Consider the following 23,298-nt stretch of genomic DNA (forward strand, 5'->3'; position numbering starts at 1 on the left):
GGGAGCTGTCAGCAGGTGCCCTGAGGCAGTGGCTGGGGTCTGGGAGGAGCTGCAAGGACACCCATGGTGGTGGCAGGTGGGGGGCGGGGGCTGGGGCAAGACTGGGGCCACTTAGGGAGCCCAGAGGTTATGCCTTCCTCACTCAGGACCTCCCTGGTTCTGGCTCCTGGAGGGAGGGGCTGGGGGGTCTGGTCTGCCCCTAGGGTGGTGGGTGCTTGTACTTGGAACCTTCTCTGTAGGATTTTTTAGAGAAGAGGAATTTGATCCCAGAGAAAGGGATCTGATTCTGGACCAAATAACAACTGAATACTGGGTACCGGGACCTAGGAATGCTGTGATGGGTGGGGCCTGGCTCAGGAAAACCCCATTCCTCTCTGGCCACCAGAGACCCCAAGCCAGTCATCCCCTCCTTTCAGCTCTTCTGGGAGGCCCCTTCTGCCAAGCTGGGGCCAGGGAGAGGAGAGGAGATGCCTCCTGCCCGTGCGGAGGCCGGCCCCTTCAGTAGGCTTTCAAAGTAGGAGCTCAGAGCCTGCAGTTTGAGATCAGGCTGGGTGGGGGACGACTCAGTGGACTGCAGGCTCAGGTAGCAGCTGTACCTCTTCAGGCCCCCCTGCGGGTCTTGGCGGTATGCACGCAGCAGCTCCAGGAAGCTCACGTTGTGCAGGGCCAGGAGGCGGGCCTCGGCCCGGGTCAGCATGGACGCCTGCACCAGGGGCTGCAAGGAGACGAAGCACTGCAGGTTACTGAAGGGGTAGATGTGCTGGGCCAGCTGGGGCCCCGGGGAGACCTCGAGGAGGTGGCACAGGTCACGCATGGCCAGCACGGTGGCCATGGCACTGCGCTCGCTCATGTTTCTTGCCAGGTAGGTCTTGGCCAGGTTCTTGAGTTTGAAGCTGCTGGCCCCGGGCACGCACTTCTGGATGAGGGGCAGGGCAGCCAGGAAGCCTGAGATGGCCTCCTGGAATTCCCACAGCCTGTTAATGTCCTCCAGGGCCCAGAAGAAGCTCAGGAGGTCAGGCCCCCACAGCTTGTAGCAGACCAGGATGGGGCGGCGCATGGAGCTCAGGAAGCAGATGAAGTGCTGCAACCCCACCTCCAGGGAGACAGCCTTGGAGTAGATGCTGAAGAAGGCCTCTGGCTCGATGACCACACGGAACTTGCTTTCCCGATTCACAGCCGCCAGCTGGCTAATCTTCTGGGCTGGGCAGAAGAGAACGGCAGGGTGAGGCCCTGGGGTCATGGGAGCTGCTGGGGTGGAAGTAGGGGGCACCCCCAGGGCAGCCGACCCACCATCTAGAGATCCCACCAAGGGGCCTGCTGGGGGGAGCCAAACACCAGCCTCTCAACGCAGCTCTGCCCCTGGCTCTGCTGGGACAGGGGTTGGAAGGGAGGTTGGGCTGCCCCGCAGACGCCTTGCTCACCTGCCTGGGATCCGGCTCTCCCTACCCCACCACCGGCCCAGAGTTTGCCAAACCCTTCAGGTCCCTCCTGTCTTCTACGACTCCACCCCCTGCACCAGAGATCCCAGGCCCCTCCACCTCGCCCTCTACTCCATGCGCCTGGGTCACTTAGCTGAGGAGCCCAGCCTGTCAGAGACCTGGGAGGCACACGGCAGGCCTGCCCAGTCTACCGCACTCAGAGCACGGCCCAGATCCTTCTGCTGAGGTCTGCAAATGACTTTCCTGTGCTATGAAAACACTTGCTGCTTCTGTCTGGCTGGGCTAGCCCCAGTGTTGAGTCCACGCCACAGGGCATGGGCCAGGGCTCCGGCTCAGGGAAGGGCAATGTAGGACCAGGGCAAACACTGGAGGGAGTCAGGGGCTTCTGAGACAAGGGGTCGTCTCTCTCTGTAACCTTGGCTCTGTTGGTGGCCATGTGCAGTCACCTGTGGGATGGGCCCTGTACTCAGAAACGTGCAGGCACAGCCAAAGGCCTTGCCTGGATGACTGGTGTCAGAGCCATGGGCTCACATGTTGTGTTTCTGCCTGGTGCCCCCAAGGCTCTCTGTCTACGAGAAGGACAGGTCAGAGGGAAACTTGTGGAGGCACCTGCTCCCCCCCACCCCCCGACTTCAGGTGCTGGTCAAGGCATATGTCCTTGTTCAAACCACCCAGCGAGGCCCCTGGGAGCCCAGGTGAGCCGGAGCGCTCTGCCCAGTCTGGCTGCCGTCCTTGGCCAGAGCTCGGAGCTCTCCTGGGCCTCACAGATGGCTCTGCCTGCACTTCTTTTGGCGACTCAGGGACTAAGCTAGAGAGGGGTGGGGGTGGCCCTGAGAGAACCCACTTTCATTGTCAATCTTGAGGTCAAAGAAAACCAGGGGCCTGTCTTCCGCTTGGAGATCGTCGAGGTTCGCATCCAGGACCCTGAGGGAGGAGCCCTCCAGCTGGAGGTCACTGGACTCGCTGCTGCTGTCATCCTGCTCTCGGGAGGACTGCAACACAGAAAAACCCACAGGTCAGGGGTTCCGAGGGCCAAGGGCGCACACTGGCAAGGGGAGCACGGGCCAGGAGCAAGTGTGCACATGTGTGTGAGTGTAGGGGCACACGAGCACGCTGGGGTGGCCTCATCTGCCTGTACAGAGGGAGGGTATGTCATTGGGAAAAAGAATGTGTGTGTGCATGAACGGGCGTGGACTGGGTGTGTCACATGTGAGGGTCGCGTGTGTGAATCAGGGCACACACCGTAGTGAGCAGGGGAGAGAGGGCGTTGGTGGACGTGCACGTGGGGGAACGAACGTGAGTGTCAGGCCTGTGCAAGTGTGAGAGTGTAGGCGAGTGAGTGTGTGCATGGGGAGGGGTGCTGCTTGTGGGGGCTCAGGGAAGGGCTGACTGCTACGGTGGGCAGGGCCTGAGAGGCCTCTCCTAATTTCATCTCTCTGAGCAGATTCAGAAAAAGGACCACAAACTTGGGACAGGAGGAAGGGGCCTCATCTTGAATCCCAGATGATTCTTTGGAAGGGGCCAGGAGCCTGGTCTTTCTTGTCTCCAAAGCCAGCTGAAGTCCCTGCACAGAGGGGAGGGGAGGGCTATTCGGTCTCCTGAAGGCCACCATATAGGTGGACACGCAGGTCCGTGGCAGCCAGAGAGCAGAAGCTCGGAGCCTGGAGCCCTCCTGTCATTTAGCACGGAGCAGACTGCCTAGAGACGCCTGGGAGTCCCGGGCTCCCCCAGGCCAGGCACCTGAGCCTCAGTTCTCTCCCACACTCAGGTCCTGGCAGGAGCACTGAGGGCCGGAGGAGGGGCAGCAGCTCCATCTCTGAGACCTTCCCCGGGGCTGGGACTGCAGAGGGAGGTCGAGCCTCTGGTGGTAGTAAGCAGAGTCAGATGCTCATCATCTGCTCAGCGGCCACCCCCAGGTGTTCAGTCTTTGGTGACCAGCTCAGAACCTCCTGTGAATGCCACCCGCGGACTTTAGCCAGAGACCAGGAGAAAGGGACATGGCTAGTGTCACAGGGCCAGTTGGGACAGAGTCCAGGGCAGGCCTGTGCTAGGTCTTCCTTATGGACTGCCTCTGGCTTGTCAGTGGAGTTGGTGTCACCTGAGACTGAAGCCTCTGTGAGTTCTGGCCTCTGGCTAACGTCCCTGACCTGGGAGACAATTAGCATATTCCCCTGCCCTAAACCCTTCCACTGTCCAGGTGAAATATTTGTTTTTAACAAAGCTTTAGCCGAGAGAAAGGCTTTACTGCCCACAGGTGAGTTAACTGCGGTGGATTTTCCTAGGAATGGTCGAGCGCGACTTGACCTGCATCCCGTAGCCTGGTCCAGTCCACAGCTTCCTCCCAGCCACTGCCAGAAACACCCGCTGTGACTCCGGCAGAGCTGCTTCTGCCTCTTGTGTGCAAGGATCATGTAATAAGAGTGTGCCCAGCGTCTTGCACCTCCAGACTCTGGAGTCGGCCGTGCTGTCAAAAGCTGGCTTCACGCGTCTTGCTCAGAGTGACCCCACCCTGCTCTGGGAGCCTTCCACAAGGAGTCGTCCTCCAAGTTGCCAGCTGGGGGACCGCAGTCTCCACCTTCTCCCACTTTGGGAGAATCCAGTGTTTTCTCCCTCCAGGCGTCCCCAGGGAGCAGTGTTCCCACGTGGGCTGCTGGGAGGGGCCGGGCTCCCTCTTGCCAACAGCTGAAGAGCGGTGTCCTTGCTGGGTCCTTGCTGCCACCCGCTGACAGAGCACACTGGACTTTCTCTTCTTCCTTCTGCTTTTTGCTCCAAACATAACTGCAAAAGCTCCTTTGTGGCCCCAAGTGCCTCCGTCTGTCTCCTTGTGGCAATGTCCCTCAGGGCTTAGAGCCAGTCTTGTCCCCTCCAGATCTGTGCTTCCAAGAGTAGAGCTCCCCGGAGAGCCATGCAGCTGTCTGTTTGGGCTGCCTCTCCCATCTTTACAGCAGGGTCATTATGGCAGCCACCAGGACCTCGTTTTTAGAGGCTTCCATTGTTCTGGGGCCAGGGAAATGTCCTTTGTCCTGAACTTACTGAAGCTGCCTTCAGAAGCCCTGCTGGCTCTCTTAGCAAAAGGACACCCTCTTTCCACTGAGTGTATCAGTGGAGGAAAGGCTGGATCTTTCAGCCCTGACTCCTCTTCCTCTAAGAGTCCTGTTGCCCTTGGGAACTTGCATAAAGTATGACGACTCCATGGAGAACTCACAACTCTCCCCTGCCCCACCGGAAACCCCAGCAGCACAGCTGGGGAGTACTGGGGCATTTCAACAAGACTTTTCTAAAGACTTGGTTTGCCAGCAGGGCAATCAGACTCAGAGGGTCGGCGCAGGGCATCTTCCCTCCCCGCTCACCAGGGGACAATCCTCTGTTCTGCCCCAGCCCCCATTCCTCAGCTTTCTTCCACACATCAGGATAAGGAGGCGGCGGGAGCGAGGGGGAGCACAGAGAAGGACAGTCATCAGAAAAGGCTGGGATTTGCTTGGAAGAGAAAAGCAACGGGGGCAAAAGGAAATGAGTGGGCAGCAGAGACGCGACCCGTGTGGGAGGACAGGGAACGAAGGGGGAAAGCTCTGCATACCGTGGAGTGGGACACGCCGGTGCCAAGGGAAAGGGGAAGAGGGACTGAAGACCCGCTGCTGGTGGTTATGAGCCAGATTCCCTTTCATAGGGAAAGGAAATTCCTTGCATTGAAAAATGCAAGCAAATGCTGGAATTTCTTTATTATACTTGGTTAATGGACTGTGTTTCTTTGAATGCAAAGCTGTGCTCACACTGAGCCTCGTGGGAGCCAGGATTTTTTTGGGGATACACATGCAGCTAGGATCCACGTGCAATCTGTTCGCAAGTACACCTGTCTCACTTCTCGCCATCACCGATCTCACAGCCTCAGCAGCCCAACTGCATTCCAGCTCAGCACGGCAGGTCTAACAGCTGCACCACCGGTGTTCATAGGAAGCAGCTGGCTTGACGTTCTGATCACCTTCCAAAAGTCTAGGAGGTTCGTCTGGGAAGACGCGACCTCTCCTCTCTCCTGCCGTATCATATTCCAGTATCTAAATGTCACCTCTGTTCGAGGCTGCTGCACAGACAGACGAGCAGTGTTCCTCTGACGCAGATGTGCAGCTGAACCCCCAGTTCAGGGGTCCCTGACTTCGGCTAGGCATTAGTAGCTTTCAAAATCTCTGGAAGCCCAGGCTGCACCCCAGGCTGATTCATGTAGAATCTCTGGGGGTGGCATCCAGGAATCTGTAGTTGTTCAAACTCCCCAGTGTATATGCCAATGTGTCTGAGCAAGTGAAAAGAAAAACAAAAATAAAAAAGAAACGCCCCAGTGTACAGCCAGCTTGAGAACGATTTTCCTAATCACCGACTCACTCCACGTTTGCTCATCAGCCCAACAGACACAAGCCAAACGCTGACAGTCAGCACCTGGCCTGCTGAAGCTATCTAGTATCTGGCATTAGTGCTTATCAGGAGCCCCCAGCTCCTGATGGACTTCCTGAGCACCCAAGCTTCTGCCACCGCTGGGACCAGTTTGGCAAGACACATGCATTGCTCCTTTTGGCAGATACGAAACCCAGCTCTTGCAAAGTCTTAAAGGCCCTGGGGATACCACACAGGGATCAGTAAACTAGACCACGCCGCCAGCTAGCCTGTGGCCTCTGCTGCCCTTCTGCCTACTGCCGCAGCGCCTCAGCCAGCACCCCAGTGTCTTCCTCCCAGACTCGCACGCACCAGCCGCTCCCCGCAGGCCTCCCCTCCTCCGCCCCCACATCTGGTCTGCCTCAGGCTGCCCCTCGCCTGGGCCCCCTCCTGCTTCCAATTGGTTCTGCTGCTGCTGCCACTGAGGCACCGGAGCCAGTCACCTATCACAAAAATGGGTGAGAACACGTATCTTCTCTGCCTTGTGTCCTAAAGCAGGGCCCCACGGCAGGGGCGTTGCTGACCCACATCTGCGGTTTTTAAGAAGTCCTCACTCCACGTCCTCCACAACCAGGCCTGGGACTTGCCCCTCCACCCCACAACTGCGCCCTACTGCCTCTCACTGCTCCTGGTGCAACCGGTCTCCCACCAAACCCCCAGAGAGACACAGCTGGAGCCCAAGGGTGGGGCCCCTGCGTGCCCTGGTGTGCTTGGGAGGTGTGACATTCTAGCAGGCCAGCGTTCTGTCTACAACCTTCACTCACTGTGAGGTGCCCAAGGGCACAGAGCGGGGTAGGATGGGGTATGCCAGCTGGTGGCACCTGGTGAATATCACCCTGCCCCCTCCCTCCAACCCACGGAGCAGCAATTTGCAGTGGGGGTGCTGAGAGCGCTCTAGGGACACCAGGAGTCTGGAAGGGACCTGGAAGGTGGGCAAAAAATGCACGATGGAGACCTAATTTGTTGAGGTTTTTTAAATATATTTTTGACAGTCTGGGACTCCCGTAATGGTTAATTTTTAAAACATGTGTCTAAAGAATATATACACAAAAGTTGTGGTCTCCTGGCTCTTTCCCCCATGTCCCCAGGGCTGTTCTCTAAAGTAAGCAATGGCTCCTAGCTGTTTAATTCTTCAAAACTTGAAACGTGTGTATACCTCCTCCTCACTTAGCCTCAGACCTCCCCTGCCGACCGCTGAGATTCCACACTCCCCATCCCTCCCCCCTAAACAGGGCTGATTTAGGTTCCTCCACTTGATTCTCCGTGATATCCAGTGGGATGACTGGCACTCTAATGCTCCCTCCACCCTCCCTTCCCAGGCTTCTACCTGCACCCAGGGCCAGTGGTAGCTTTAATTTTACCAAGATTCTGAGAAAGAAGTGCCCAGATTTCAGAGGAAGCCAAGACTCTAGAGCTGGCTGGACGTGAGGAACAGTCGAGAGGGTCAGTGTCCTGGGTGGCTCTGGGGTCGTGTAACTGGGTAGACAGGGGAGTAATCTGCTGAGAGGAGAGGAAGAGATGGTGAGTCTAAGGGACCTACAGGGCATCCAGGGAGAGCTGTCGGAAGGCCACTGTCTACACTGGCAGGGGGGTGCCAGTGCTGGGCGTCGGCAGCCCCTGGGCAGTAACTAAAGTGGGGGTGTGGCTGAGATCACCCCGAGACTACACAGACTAAAGAGAGAAGAGGGCCCAGAGCCCAGGCTGGAGGCACACCACCATCTCAGGGAACAGAGACCTGAGAGGAGAGTGAGGGGTGCCCAGAGTTGCAAAGGAAACCCCTGACCTCGAGGGAAGCAATCTTTCCAGCAGGCGGGTCCCACGCTGGTCAAGAGTAATGACTAAATGGGACCCTGGACTTAGAGGCATGGGGACGCCCCCTGGTGCTGGGAGCACAGGGGAGTCGGGAGAAGCAGGGGCGAGGAAGGTGCTGAAGTGCAAGAGGAGTGAGGCCTCAGGGTGTTGCGTTCAGATGAAGTGGCGGCATTAGCGGATGCAGGAGCTATGGATGGCAGATAGAGGATGCAGGAGCTATGGATGGCAGATAGAGGATGCAGGAGCTATGGATGGCAGATAGAGCGAGGTTCTCAAGGGGGTGGGGGGCTGGGGCCAGGACCACAGGGGTGAGTCCTGGAGGGAAGTGGACGTCCCTTCCACCCTAACGGAAGGGACAGGGAAGGGGTGTGACGGTGACAGGCAAATCTGTAATAAGGGGCAAGATGACACCTGTCCCCATGCCATCAGAGGGCTCCTGTCTTCTCCCTGGGGCAGAAGGTGCAGCCACCAGCTGTAGTGAGGGTCGGGATGTGGCCGGAGCAAGGAGGGTGGAGGGCGAGCTCGCAGGGGTACGGAGGAGCCCCCAGTGGTTAGGGGCAATCCTTTATAGTTTCCCAGCAGTGTGGCTTTTCTCCAACAGATCTCAGCCTCCTGGTGGCAGCACAGGGGCGGCCAGCGACTGAATGCTTCCAGGATTTTCTGTGGGGCAGGGAGCTGAGATCCTGGCAAAAGACTGGCTGAAATGGGGGCTGCGCTGGCTGCAGGGAGGTGAATGCAGGGGGCTGAGAGCCTAAGGACGGGGGCTGTGGTCAGAGTCCGAGGGCACAGCTGAGAGATGGATAGTGCTTGGTGACCGCGAGGAACAGGGTGTGGCCACAGGGCTGGCGGCTGAAGCGGAATGGGGGGAAGATTCTTGAGAGGTTAGGGAGTGGGGGTCAGGGCGGTGGACGCAGAAGTCGCCAGGGGAAGGCAGGGCCTGGGTGGGGAGAAGTCACCTAGGATGCAGGGCTTCAGTCTTCCCTCCGTGAGGGAGGCAGGAGGGTGTCTGAGATGAGCGAGAGAGAGTGGTGACCATCCGGACAGCTGGAACCTCAAGGGCACGGGGTGGGGGGTCGTACCAGATGGCGGGGGCTAGACCAGTCCAGGAGGCATGTGGGGGCCTGGACCCCACCTCCCACCTCTGATGTTCATGAGTGTGGGAGGAAGAGGGGACATGGAGGGAAACCCTGAGGGCCTCTGAGGTTCTCCCCAGAGAAGAACCAAGTTCCAGTGTAGGGAGGACACAAACCCACCTGCAGGGAAGGGCTCAATCCATCAGGGAGCTGGATGGTCATGGAAGAAGGGTTCGCAAGGGTGATCGTTCAACACGCATTTATTGAGCAGCCACGTCTGCCGGGTCTCGGGCTGGGCAGTCCCTGTGATCATGGGCTCAGATCCTGGCAGAGGCCCAGAGACTTGGGGAGAGGGACGGGGTGTGGAAGGCTATGCTACCGGTGGAACACAGGAGGGCGCACAGTCAGAGGGAAGCTTCCTTCTTGGGCAAAGTGGCCTGTAAGGGCGGCCTGGATCTTGGCCAGGCCCTCAGCTTTCCCCTCGTAGCTGGAGAGGACCCAGTTCTCCCAGCCCAGAGGTCCACGTAGCCATTCATTCTTTGGTTCATTCCTTGGCCAAGAGTTAATGAATGCTTACTACGCCCAGGGCTTTAAGTGCATGGGCTGGAGGCAGCTCAGCAACTGGGGCAGGGGCGTCTGGCTGCAGGACAGCAAGAGGAGAGAGGCACTCGGGGCGCTCAGAGGCCTGCCTCAGCGGGGCCTGGGCCCAGGGTGGCAGGTGGGAATGTAACTGGAGAGGCTTCCGGTGGGACCTGGGGACTCTCCACAGGGGCTCTGTCAGAATCCCCAAGGGGAACTCCTGCCACAAGAACCTGGGGTGCTCTGCCTCCCCTTGACTCCTCTAGGGAAGAGGCACCAAGCTGGGACGCCACGGAGGAGAGAGGGAGAGCAAAAAAGCGGCTGAGCCACTGGGACAAGTAGGAGCCCCGGAGGGAGCGGCTACAAGACCGCCTGGCCCCCCGCACCCCTCGCACCCGGAGGCGCAGGCGGATGGCATTGTACAGGTGGGCAGGTTGCTCCTGGGAGAGATGGCTGGGGGGCCCTGTGGGGGCAGGAGTGGTAGCCTGGACCACCTGGGAAGACCAGGGCCACTTGGGGCCATGATGCAATCGGAGGGGTAAGTGGTGGATGTGGCGAAGACGGATGGCTCTTTGAGCTCTGTGCAACAGGTGGCTGATCCCGCGGTGGGCAGCGGCGTGCTCCTGGTGCTCCGCAGGCTGGCTGGGAGATGCGGCATCAGAGATGGCAGCTTGGGGAAGCCAAGCTGGGGGGCGGCGTGTGCCGCGGGGCAGGCGGGAGGCCCGGCGGGCCCGGCGGGGGCAGGAGGCTCCTCGTGCTCTCAGCAGGGACTGGGCTGGCAAGGACGGTGGTGGCTGGGCATTCTCCGTAGGCTCCGTGCACTTTCCAATACAGAACCTCAGACTGAGGGCTGGAAGGGACCTTGGGGGCCACCCAGTCCAACCTTTCACTCTATTCAGATCCCCTGCTCCCCAGGACAGGTAAAGTCCAGCCTCTAGTAACAAACCTCCAGGGACAGAAGGGTCACTACCCTTGGGGACACTTGTGTCACTGTGGGATGACTTTAAAGTTCTTTCTTACATGGAGTCAAAGCTCGTTTGTTTGGCCCCGATCCAGGGCTGTCCCACAGTGTCCTATCCAAGCAGTGGCCCCTGCTGGCTACATTTAACCAGAGAATGGATTCGTGTCCAGCCCTCTTCAGGGAGAACTTAGAGGACAGAAAATGCGTAAGGAAGCTCCAGACAAAGGCCTTGGCATTGCAGAAAAGAGACAGTGCTCTGAAAGGAAGCATGCTATAGAAGAATACGTATGGCTACTGAAGGCTCCTGCCCTGGCATACTGGGGCGGTCCAGGCATGCGGCCGGCATTTGGAGACTGTCCTCAGGACAGCTTAGCACTCATTGCCTTGCTGGGAAATTCCCCAAGTGCAAGGTGAGTCTGAGAGTCACCTGCTGTGGCTGTGACCCCTGGGACCTAGAATGGGGGCAGGCAGGAGTCCTGGGCAGAACTTCTGGGCCACTCACCGAGTGTTCAGCATCCGAGTCTTCCGAGCTGCTGATCACCACGACGCGCTCCTCTGAAACGGGGCAGGGAGAAGGGTTAGGCGCGGCCCACGGTGCACGTGGGAGGGGGTGGTGCTCGGCTGCGTGTGGTCCTTGCAGGCTAGGGGGCTGGGGGCTGGGGGCTGGTGGGTGTTCTGCGGGGACGTGAACATTCACCATGTGTGCCAGGGTCGATCTGCTCTGTGTTTGGGTTTGACTTATCCATAAACGGGTTTCCATCATCCCTTGTCATGCCTCACCTGTGCATAATTAATTAAGCTATTGGCTCTGAATTCCGAGTTTCCTCCCTGCACAGGAGCTTAACCGCCACCTGGTTTGGGACTTTTTGCACACCGGTTTGTCCCGATTCTCAGCCCTGTGAGCTGGGATGTGTGGAGTTAAAAGACACTTCACCCAGTTGTTCAAAACCCTGTGATTGCCAACAGTGTTTGCGGGTAAGGAGCATCAGGGCTCAGTGTGTGACTGTGGCTGGAGCTCAGTCTAGGACATCAAAGGAGAACAGGGCTGTACTCGGGGTGAAGCAGATCTAGGAAGAACTCTCTCGATCCAGAATTCTTTGGGTTGACCTCAGCGCCTGCCCAAGGACTCTGACTCCCTGTCTGGCGGTGTCTGTCCACAAGAGATACTCAGACAAGTGAGATCCTCAGGTGCGTGGCCTTTGCACAAAAATGTGGGGAAAGGATGGGTGTGGACTCTGGGAAAGTGCTAGGCATCCACCAACAGGCATCTCTTGGGGAGACCCACCCTGCACAGAGGTGTGGTGCTGGGCACTGTAAGGTTAATGTTTTGGGGCAATGACTCATGCAATTAATTGGGCAGGTGAGCCCCTCAGGCTCCCGGCATTGCAATCATGGCAGAGCACAAGGCGGCTGTATCAAAATCTCACCCCTAGGCAAACTGAGGGCTGTCCCTGCCCCATTCAGTGGTAGCTCCGAGCAGGACACACAAGGGCCTCCTGCTGGCTTCAGCGTTCTTAGGTGAGGTCAGAGTGCAGAAGAGGGCCCCCGCGCCCAGACCCCAGAGGGTAGCTCACAGGCTGCTGCGCTACCCACCTCCCTACCTGCCTCCCCGGGGCTGCTGGTCGCATGGTTGCTGTTGGGCAGGTTGAAATCGGTTCCCCTGAGGGGGCTCCTGGGGTTGGGCAGCCCATCCAGGCGGGGTGGCGAGACTGCCTTGGAGGTGCTGGGCCGGGGCTGCTCAGGGGAGCTCAGGGCCAACCTTGCCTCCTTCTCCTCCTCAGACTCCATCTTGATGAGCTTCCTGGGGCACTGGGTCTGGCAGGACTTCCTCTTCTGGGGTGTGGCTGTGTCGGAGACCTCCTGCACATAGGGGAGTCACAGGGCCAGGTCAGGTGCCTCCAGGGGTTGGTGGGCAGAGCCCACGGCCCCTTTGTTCCTATTGGCCCCTCTGCCAGCACACCCTCTCCTCTGCTCTTGGCCACGCAGATCATGCCTCTCTTCAGACCAGAAGCCCTCCCAGCCTGGGCCCAGCTGCCAAGCACCAATCCCTGCTGATCTCTGACAGCCCTGGGCGTCTCAGGGTCCCCACTGGGCTGGGAGTGGCTCAAGCATGAATCTCTTCCAGCCCAGGGGCAATGTCCTGGCCATGCAGCCAAGAGCACAGGAGGAGCAGAGACGGTGCAGAGCGGACACTTTCTGTGAGGAGCAGATGAAGGCCTGGATTCTCACCCCAGTGCCCCTCACTGCTCGGTGGAATCTGGGCCTTGGCGAGGGGAGGCAGGGTCCGGCCAGAACCTTACCTCTCTGTAGGAGGAATCTTTGATAGAGAAGGCATACATTGGCACAGGGTGTGCCCCAGGCACTGACTGGACCACTGCCACAGGCTGGGCTTCGGCCAGCCCCAAGGCCTGGGCTGGTGTCTGCATCTGCACTCTCTGCGTCTCCTCGGGCTGCAAAGTCAGGAAAAGAGAGTCAGAAATGCCCAGGCAGCAGGCCCAGGCCGAGGGACCCCAGACCTGCGGTCAGCCCAACCCCAGGGCCTCACCCTGTCATAAGTTCAGGCTCCCTGATCCCAAGCTCGGAGCTCACTGGGGGCAAGGAGTCCTTGCCAAACCCTCGGTGATGTCCCCTCGTTCTGACTCTGAGTTGCTGGTGCCCAGGGACACTTCAGTTCTTGTGTGTCCTAACAGCACTAGAAAGATACCTCAGGGATCACACTGCCCGGCTCCCCCTGGGACATGCTCAACAGCTAGCCCAGCTTACACACCTCCAGGGACAGAGTGCTCACTACTGGTGGAAGCAGCTCCTCCAACAGTTGCAAGGTTCCAACAGTGAAAACCCTCCCACTGAGCTGCACCTGGCCTCCCTGTGACCTTGACTCAACTCTACCTTGGCCACAAGTTGGACAAATTACTCAAAACTCATCAGGCTTCAGTTCCCCTGTGTAAAATAGGAATAACAACGTCTATCTCATACTATAACGTGGATGAAATGTGTTAATACAAGTAAAATGTTTAGAGGAGCACTTGGCACTTAGAAAGTGTCATTCACGATGGTGACGATGACACGGATGGTGATAAATAGTTTTCATCTCTACTCTGCGCCGGGCACTGTGCTAAATGCTTCATGTACCCGTCTCAAATGAAGTAGAGGCAGTTTCTAAAAAATCTAAACATACAATTACCATAATTCTATCACCCAGCAATTCTCCTCTTAGGTACACACCCAAAAGAACTGGAAACAGATGTTCCAACAAAAATGTGTACATGAATGTCCACAGCAGCACTATTCCCAATAGCCAAAAGGAGGAAACAAACCAAATATCTACCAGCCAATGAATGGATAAACAAAACGTGGTACAGCCACACAGTGGGATGTTATTCAGCCACGGAAACTACTGGAGTACTGATACATACAACATGAATGTGCCTTGAACATGTTGTGCTAAACAAAAGAAGCCAGACACAGAACACATATTGTATGATTCCCTTTACATGAAGTATCCAGAATAGCTAAATCTACAGAGCAGAAAGCAGATTGCCAGGAGATGGGGGAGGGGAAATGGGGAGTGACTACTTCATGAGTACAGGGTTTCCTTTCGGATGATGAAAACATTCTGGAATTAGATAGGTGGTGATGGTTGTACAAGACTGTGAGTGTACGGGGAGGCTGAGGTGGGAGGATCCCTTGAGCCCAGGAGTTTGAGGGCAGCATGGGCAACATAGCAAGACCCCATCTCTAAAAAAAATATTAAAAGATTGTGAATGTACTAAATGCCACTGAATCGCACATTTCAAATAGCTAAACTGGTGAATTTTGTTATAGGAATTTTATCACAATAAAAAAATTATAGTTTAAAGAACAGTGGGTGGCATACTCTGACTACTGTCAATCCCAGAGCAGGAGACGGAGACACAGGGAGGTGAAGTGATCTCCCAAGGTCACTCACCTTAGGAGCCCCGCCTGCTGCGAATCAGCGGTTTCCAAATGAAGTCCCCAGCCCCCCACCCTGTCCCTGCGCGCTGTCTGCTTCCCTCGCTGGCCCTCCACATCCCTCCCGACGTCTTTCTCCATTACGTGAAACTGAAGCACACACTGGACCATTTGTTGAAAATGAGAGAGTGGCGGGAATCTACCTTCCTCACAGGGACAAGCTCCGTCCCTCCTATGAGGGCCTCCTGAGGACGATGGGACAAGCCGGGGCTGGGTGAGGAGGATGGAACAGAGGCTGCCGGCAAGTGAGTTGAGGCAGGCAAGGCTCCAGCCCAGCACCGACTTGGGGAGGCGATGGGGACCGGAGCCTGTGGCAGGTCCTTCCTGGGGGCTCCCACACCATTTGCCATGATGGGTTCACCTCCTTCCCTCCTCTCCTCCTTCCTTTCTTTCTCTCAGTATCTTGCAGAGAACGGTCTCCCTGGATTAAAGGGCACGAGCCCCTCTGGGGAAGGGAAAGAATGGGTGACGGTCGCCCAGGGCCTTTCTCTCCCAGGCCTCCAGGAAAGTCTACCCGTACCACTGAGCTCTCCAGGCCAGCGTCTGTCAAACTACGTCTTGTGACCCATTCATGGATCATGAAAGCAATTTGGTGAGTCACAACCAACATTTTTTATATTAAATACAATAGTATAGAATAGAAATTATTGGAGGACTGTTGAGCCTAAGAAATATTGATTTATAGAAATGCCCCTTATATTTTTAGAGACAGGAATGATTTCAGGAGTTGCAGTCTCAAGCCTGTGGTTCTCACCTGCTTTGAAAGACAAAGCAGGTTTGCACAGAGCCACGGGATGGGGAGCTGATCAACAAAGACAGGCCGCCCTGCCCGAGAGGAGAGCTGATCAGAGATAAAAGCTGATCAATAAGATACGCTGCCTGAGCTGGGGCCCAGATGGAACCATGCGGTTAAAGTAAATAGCATAAGGGGCAGCTCATGCTTGACTTCTGAAATCTCTGTTCTAACACACAATAACCAGAGCCAAGATGTCTCTGTTTTTGCTAAAGTGATAGCTTTATCTTAAAACTTAGCAGTTTGCCCTAAGAAGATTTTATGACCCTTTGTTCACCTCGATAGAGTTACTTAAGGGATCTGTAGAAGCCTTCTGGGAGACTTTGAACCTAAATCGAACTACCTGTTATTATGTAAATCCTGTTACCCCTGGCAACCGAAACACTGTACACTATAAATATCTGTGTGAAACTTCAGTCAGGGCTGCACCTGCCGGGAAGGGGGTGTAACCCTCCGAGTACTCTCCTTTGCCTAGCTTCATAAATCTGTTCTTTAGAAACTATATCTTTGGCTCTGTGTAATATTTTTATTTCTGTTTCCTACTATTTTTTCATCCTTTGCGACGACCCCTGTCTGAGGGACCCGAATTTTTGCTGGGAGTGTAGCTAACTCCCCGCAGAGTACATCCCATGTAATAAACATACTCTGTTTTGTAAAACTTCTGTTTAGCTATGGGTATGTGTGTGTATGTGTATATCCTATATGTGATGATGGGAAACATATTTTTTTACAGTGAGTGGTGGTCAAAAAAGAGTCTAACCCACCTAACAACCCTTAGGATAACTATTATTTAACAAAAAAAAAAAAAAAAAAGAGGCCACCTGCAGTGGATCATGCCTGTAATATCAGCACTTTGGTAGTCCAGAGGCTCACTTGAAGCCAGGAATTCAAGAACAGCCTGGCCAACATAGCGAGACCCCATCTCTACAAAACATTTTTAAAAATTAGCCAGATGTGGTGGCACATGTCAGTAGTCCCAGCTACTCAGGAGGCTGGGGTGGGAGAATCACTTGAGTCTAGAAGTTTGAGGCTACAGTGAGCTATGACTGCACCACTACACTCCAGTCTGGGCAAGAGAGTGAGACCCTGTCTCTTAAAAAGAGAAAAAAGAGAAAATAACAAGTGTTGGTGAGCATGTAGACAAGTCGAAACCCTTATGTGCTACTGTTGGTGACAATGTATTAATAAAACAGTGCAGCCAAATATGGAAAACAATATGGCGGTTCCTTAAAAAATTTAAATAGAATTATGGTATGATTCAGAAATTCCATTTCTGGGTATATACTCAAAAGAACTGAAAGCAGAGGGTCTCAAAGAGATATCTGTGCACCCATGTTCCCAGTGGCATTACTCACAATAGCCAAAAGGTAGAAGCAACCCAAGTGTCCATCCACAGGTGAATGGACAAACAAAATGTGCAAAATACATACAATGGAATATTGTTCAGCCATAAAAAGGAAGAAAATTCTGACACATGCTACAAGGTGGACGAATCTTGAGAAGATGATACTAAGTGAAATAAGCCAGTCACAAAAGGACAAATACCGTATAATTCCACTTATATGAGGCACCTAGAGTAGTAAAAATCATAGAGACGGAAAGTAGAACGGTGTTCGCCAGGGGCTGGGGGAGCGAATGGGGAGTTAGTACGTATTGGGTACAGAGTTTCAGTGTGGGAAGATGGAAAAGTCCTGGAGATGGATGGTGGTGACGGTGGCACAACAATGTGAATATACTTAATGCCACTGAACTGTACATTTCCAAATGGTTAGGAAGGTGTATTTTATGTTAGTGTGTATTATACCACAATTAAAAAAATTTTTTTTTTAAAAAAGGAGTTTAAAAGGTCTTGCTCTATCCTTCTGTGTCTGGCTCTACAAACGGCTGGTATGCAGAGGACCCGCTTTGCACTTAGGCCGTGAACTCCCCAAAGGCAAGGCTGGGCTCCTCTCTGGTTCTGCCCATCCCCCACTCCCCCCAACACCCGCTCCCCACCAATGTCAATGAAGCAGGGGACACACAGGAGGCTCAGGAGAGGGAAAAAAACATGATAACAGATTTATAGTTATAGTTGTTTTATAGCTTTAAAATAATAAATTTATTTTTTTCATCAAAGTATCGTAACATCATTACAAAAAGAGCCTACGAGAAAATAGAGGGAAAATACTCAGCGCTGCCGCCGCCCCTCCCAAACACTCCCAGTTAAGCCCGCTGGTGTGCTTTCTCTTCCTAGCTTCCAGGCACAGGGCTGCAGTGAATGCAGACAGACCAGCAGTTTCGAGAGGGACAAGTGCTGGACCGGGAAGCCTGCCTGCTGCCTCCTAAGGCAGAAGCATGGGTCCGAGAGCTGCCTCCCTCCTGGCATGGCTGGTGGAGCCGCTTTCCCTAGGGACAGCCCATGTCTGCCCGCCTCGCCCTCAGCTCCACCGCTGCCCCCAGCCGAAGACTGAAGTGAAAAGCAGAGGCTCTGCCAAAGGGCATTCCTCTGATGGCCCAAGTCCAAACTGTTTCATAGTTGACAGTGAGAGGCCACATCTGCTCTGGCTTTATCGAGACAAAGACCGAGCAAGAGGCCTGATCATGTGAGCTCTTGTGTTCATTAACCGGCGACTGGCACCCGGAAGATGGCTGAGTCTGTGGATCCAGGGCACTTTCCCATTATTATTTCATATTATTTCTTTGCGGGCATTAACCATTGTAGCATCATTTATAATAGCCAAACAACCGAAATGTGCATCAGCAGGGAACTACATAAACCATGCTACATCCATTCGGTGGACCACTATGCAGCTGCAAGAAAGGTGTCAGGGAAGTATCAGGAAGCTCCTAATGACAGGATAAGAATTCCAGAACAACATAGCTGGGTGGTGAAACCTTGTATATATGGTATTATGCTACCTCTGTGCACAAATAGAGTGGAAAAAGCAAGTATATATAATCACATTTGCTTGTAATTACATAAAGAAATTCTGGAAGGATATATAAGAAATGAATAAAGACAGATGCATGGAAGAACTGGACAAATGGGGCATGAGGTGCGAGTGAGACATTAGCATTTTCTATGTGTCTATTTCTGACCATGTGATTGTATTATCGACCAACAAATAAAATGCCCTTTTACTTTTGAAATTGTGTGTATGGGGATGTAGTACCTAAGGCAGTTAAGAGTTAGCTTTTAGTGTCCCTAATTTGCTGTGTGTGGCCTTGGGTAAGTCACACCCCCTCCCCCTCTCTGGGCCTTAGCTTCATGCAAAAAAAAAAAAAAAAAAAAAAGGAGTTAGGCTCTATGCTTTCTCCTAGCTCTAAAACTCTCAGACTCTAAGTCCTGCCTCCTCCAGGAAGCCTCTCCTGATTGCCTCAGCCTGTAAGTTACCCCATGACAAAGCTAGGAAGGCATACCATCCTCTGCCTCCCACTAGAAGACCTGCTTTCCATGGAGGACTGGTCAGTACTGGGCCCAGATCCTTGACAGGTAGGTACACGCAAACCCGAGTGACAGGCTGGGGAGGAGCCCAGATGCCAGGTCCAGGAAGGAACTGAGGAAGCTTATCCTGGTGGAGAGGACCATGCTTGCAAGCGCCAAGGGGAGCAAGTCAAAGGGATGCCACCACATTTCCACCTAGGGAAGCACTTTCTAAGCCAGAGCAGTCCAGAGGTGGGGGCGGCTGCCTCAAGGAGCAAGCTTCCTGTCCCTGGAGGTGTGTGCATGAAAGCTGGACAGCCGCAGGTCAGGGGTGCTGCAGAGAGAATGCCCACGTTACATGGCATATGGGTGCCTTCCAACCCTGAGAAACTATGTTTCTTAGATGTGTGGTGGCCCTGGAATCACAACAGCAGAATCCAGACTGGTGGGATTGAGATCTGACTACTGGCCCCATTCCCTCTTCCTCTCTAAGAACTGTGTGGGGGAAAAAGAGGGAAGGTCCGCCTGTGTTGATCCCAGGAAAAGGCTACCACATTTAGGGTTGGCGCAGGGAGGAGAGGTCATCTGCCACTTCCATCAGGGCTGCTGCCGGTGACTGCCTCCCTTCACCACTTGTCCACCCCTGAACCTGGCTCATGGCCCATCAGGAGCAACTCTGGCATTTAGGAGCCCAGAGTCAGCCAGCCAACCCTTCCTAATGTCCTCCCATGAAAGCTCCAGTCCAGCTACTTGCTGTCCCTCTCTCAGGCACTCTCCCTGCAGATTCAGGGACAGCAGAACTCACAATCTGCCTGATCTGCTGGGCCCTACTGCCCCCCCTTCAGACCTCAAACCCATCTCACCGACTCAATGTCAGAAGAGTCCCTGCGAGTGCTGTTAGCCTCTGGGCTGGCTCTCCTGGAGAGAACTGCATCTGAAGAACACAGAGAAGGTCACAGGCAGGTCAGAGATACCTCAGTGAGGAGCAGAGGGGCATCCTGATCTGAGACAGTGACAGAGAGAAGGTCCCTATTGCTTTTCCTGGCTACCTATTCTCCAGGACATCTCACAGCACTGGACAGCTCCAAGGAGAGGCTGACAGTTGGAAGGAAAGCTCTCTCAACTGCTGTGGGTAGAACCCAGCCAGAAGGGAAAGAGAGGTGGCCTTAGAGCATGCTTGCTTTTAGCTCCAAAGCCCAAGTGCAATTCTCTCCACCTGTGGGCCACCAGGAAGGCGAAGTGTGGACAACCATAAAACCATTACTGCTCACTGACTCTCTGCATACAGGGAGAGCTCTGTGATAGTCTTCCTTACCTGCGGTCTGTTTTTTATTTAAATCTAAAATTAAATTTTATTTTAATTGATTTAATTTTATTTTATTTAAATCTAAATGTCTCGGCCGGGCGCGGTGGCTCACGCCTGTAATCCTAGCACTCTGGGAGGCCGAGGCGGGTGGATTGCTCAAGGTCAGGAGTTCGAGACCAGCCTGAGCGAGACCCCGTCTCTACTAAAAAAAAATAGAACGACATTATATGGACAACTAAAAATCTATATAGAAAAAATTAGCCGGGCATAGTGGCGCATGCCTGTAGTCCCAGCTACTCGGGAGGCTGAGGCAGTAGGATCGCTTAAGCCGAGGAGTCTGAGGTTGCTGTGAGCTAAGCTGACGCCACGGCACTCACTCTAGCCTGGGCAACAAAGTGAGACTCTGTCTCAACAAAGAAAAAAAAAAAAAAAAAAAAAAAATCTAAATGTCTCATTCTTCAGAATAAAATAACTTTTCTCTCTGCCACTGCCAAGTTACAATACCCAAGGCTTGCTGTTTAAACTCTGCGGGGTCATTTCCTGGATATGGGGTAACAGTCACTGCCTAGGGGGAGAAGCACAAGTCCACGCCCACTCTAGGATTGTCCTTTATGAGCCCACATCCACCAGCTCCAGGAGGAGTAAGTATGCCCTCCATCGCTGGCTCCTGCCCACGTGCCTTCAGATTTTGCAGGCTCTCTCCCCTTTCTCAGTAAGGGTATCCTACACTGGCTGCTCAGAGCTCAGATTCCAGCTTAGAGATTTAATCAAAGAGCCCAGGAGGCCCTCTTGTGCACTCTCTCTCCACTCATTTTGAAAGCCTGCCCTGATGTCCCCAACTCACACTGAGCTGCTATGACTCCTGGATTTGCACTCAGCTGTCCCATTCTCCAGCTGTCATGTGGCCCTGGCTCCTCTCCCAGTTGGACTGGACAACTCTAGAGATCAGGAACTGATCTGCTGTCTCCCAACCTCCCAAGTGCCCAGTACTAGGCAGGGCCTAGTTCGGATGGCATGTCAACCCCGGGGGGACAAGGGATATCCTCCACTGAGTCACTGCAGGCTTTTGGGCAATCACTCAGCCACCCAGGAGCTTTTCTTAGCCTCCTTCTGCCCTAACCCCACATCCCAGTTGCCTTGTCTGTTTCTGGGCACGGGGAGGCTTTGGAAAACCTCCTGAAGTGCTGGTCCCTCTGGGGCTAAAATGATGTGGGACAGATTCTCGGCTTTGCAGTTTCTCAACTTTCACATGTTCCACAGGGGTTACAAGGTCACAGCTAATCCACACGGTTTGTAAATTAGTAAAACGTGTCCCCTCTGGGTGGCTGCAGCCCAAGTCAGAGCCTCCTCTCCCCCTATACTCTGTACCCTGGAACCTAAGACCTGACCAACCCAAGAGACTTAGTAAAAACCCAGTTTCCTTTTCTGTCAAATGGAGATGATCTTTTCTGACTCTCTTTCAAGCCCTTAAATGACAAAGAGGCTGCCCTCAAGGGTGGCTTACCTGTCCTCTGGGTGATGCTAGAGACGAGGTCCTGCAGGCGAGTCCTGAACTCGTCGAATCCGTCGGTGCGCACGGCGGCTTGCAGGTTCTGGGGCTCCTCCCGACGCAGGCGGCAGAGCGCCTCGCGCAGGAAGCTGTGCATGTCCAGCACCTCCTGGTCCGAGGCGTAGCGCTTCATCCTCTGCACGAGCGCGCCGCCAGTGCGGATGCGCTGCAGCACGGCGTCCAGGCTGCTCAGCCGGCTCGCCAGCTTCTCGTAGTCGCGCTGGTAGCGCTCGTTCACGCTCTCCAGCAGCTCGCGCTCCTCCGCCAGCACGAGCGCCACCATCTGGCGCACGCGCGCCTGGATCAGCTCCTCGGTGTCTGCGCGCGCGCGGGCCAGCTGGCCGATGGACGCGCTCAGCTGCGCGTGCACCGTGGCGAAGGCGCCGTCCTGCTCCTGCAGCGCCTGCGTCATGGCCTCCAGCTCCTCCTGCCGCTGCTGGATCTCCGAGCTGATGTCGCACTTGAGCGCGCTGTGGTCGCTGTCCAGGAGCGCGCACGAGCAGCACAGCGGCTTGCAGCAGCCCCGGCAGTAGATGCTGCGGACACAGGAAGCCGGCCTGCGTTAGAGCTCTCCTGCCTTTTTTTTTTTCTTTAAATTTTCATTATTAACTTCCTCTGCCCAAATTACCAAACTTTGAATCACGATATGTTTCTACATTCGTGCTTTTCCCCAATTCAGTGTTTGTGGTTACGGTGCTAGTATCCAAACTACCAATCAAACATTAGAGTATAAAAAGTTACTACAGCAACGATTTCAACATCCGTGACACAACGCAAAGATATACAAAAAGAAAATAATAATCTCTTTCCACCACTTCTGAACTTCCCTTCCCCACCGAGGCACCAGGTGAGCATCGTGGAGTGCACCCTTCTGCACCTCTCTCCACTCAAACCACCTTACACAAACACCGACTGGGCTGCGGCTCGCAGGTTTTCACGGATCTGACACATACCGACCCTCTCATTTAACGTTGGCAAGAGCCCGTGAGGTGAGAATTATTGAGCTCCTCATTTCACAGATGAAGAAACAGACATACCGATGTTATAAAATTGGCCCAAATATTTACAACAATTTTGGGGGTTGAGGTTTGTTCTAAAAAAATGACATCATGCCATATCATTACTTTGTAATTCCCCCCTCTAGTGTGACTTTCATTCAGGATATTCCTCGAGGTCTTCTCTTTAATACCTCCGTTATACTCCAGATGGGCCACAATTGATTCAATCATTCTCCTTTTGATGGACATTCAGTTGATTTTCTGTTTGTGCATTTTATTTCTTTTCTCTTTTTTTTCTATTTTTTGTTTGTTTGTTTTATGCTAATATGAACAATGCTTTAGTAATATCCACATTATATAGCCTAATCATGGACACTTTTGTTTCTATGAAAATAGATTACAAATAATAGGACTGCTAGATCAAAGAATGTGTTTGTATTTTAATATTTTTATTTAACATATTTTAGCTAGCAGACATTTCCATAGCATTTAGTATGTGTCAGACACTATTATAAGCATTTGACAAATCTTAACTCATTTAATCCTCCTAGCAATCCAATGGAATAGGTACTATTATTATCCCCATTTTAAGGATGGAAAAACTGATGCAAGCAGCAAAATATGAATAATTTGTCCAAGGTCACACAATTAATAAGTAGCAGAGTCCAGATACAAACTGTAGTGTGCAGAATAATGGCCCCTAAAGATGTCCATGTCCTAGTACCCTGTAACCGTTGAGTATGTTACCTTACTATGGCAAAAGGGTCTTTGAAGGTGTGATTACATTAAGGATCTTGAGATAAAGAGATTATTCTGGATGATTTGGGTAGGTCCAATGCAATCATGAAAGTCCTTATAAAAGACTGAGGGGTGAGGCGAGAGAGTGAGATGAAGCAGAGGTCAGAGTGACGCTATGTTGCTGGCTTTCAAGACGGAAGGGGGCCGTGGACCAAGGAGTCCGGACAGCCTC

General features: G+C 53.8%; 1 protein-coding gene across 12 annotated transcripts in view; it reads right to left on the bottom strand.

Annotated features, from left to right (window-relative positions):
- PML (PML nuclear body scaffold) overlaps nt 1–23,298 on the bottom strand; it is a 43,976-nt gene continuing 20,678 nt past the window's right edge. For 2 of the 12 annotated variants that reach the window (XM_069481952.1, XM_069482029.1), the window contains 7 exons: nt 21,286–21,866; nt 19,339–19,409; nt 12,587–12,736; nt 11,888–12,146; nt 10,789–10,841; nt 2,284–2,431; nt 1–1,200 (listed from right to left, as the gene is read on the bottom strand). In XM_069481952.1, the coding sequence (XP_069338053.1) occupies nt 413–1,200; nt 2,284–2,431; nt 10,789–10,841; nt 11,888–12,146; nt 12,587–12,736; nt 19,339–19,409; nt 21,286–21,866 (2,050 nt within the window). In that variant the 3' untranslated portion in view covers nt 1–412. Of the gene's footprint in view, nt 1,201–2,283; nt 2,432–2,478; nt 3,004–8,722; nt 10,187–10,788; nt 10,842–11,879; nt 12,147–12,586; nt 12,737–17,492; nt 18,810–19,338; nt 19,410–21,285; nt 21,867–23,298 lie in introns of those variants that run through there. The other 10 variants (XM_069481982.1, XM_069481933.1, XM_069482010.1 and 7 more) reach the window with 10 other exon arrangements.

Source organism: Eulemur rufifrons, chromosome 2, assembly GCF_041146395.1.
Source record: "Eulemur rufifrons isolate Redbay chromosome 2, OSU_ERuf_1, whole genome shotgun sequence".
Lineage (NCBI taxonomy): Eukaryota > Metazoa > Chordata > Mammalia > Primates > Lemuridae > Eulemur > Eulemur rufifrons.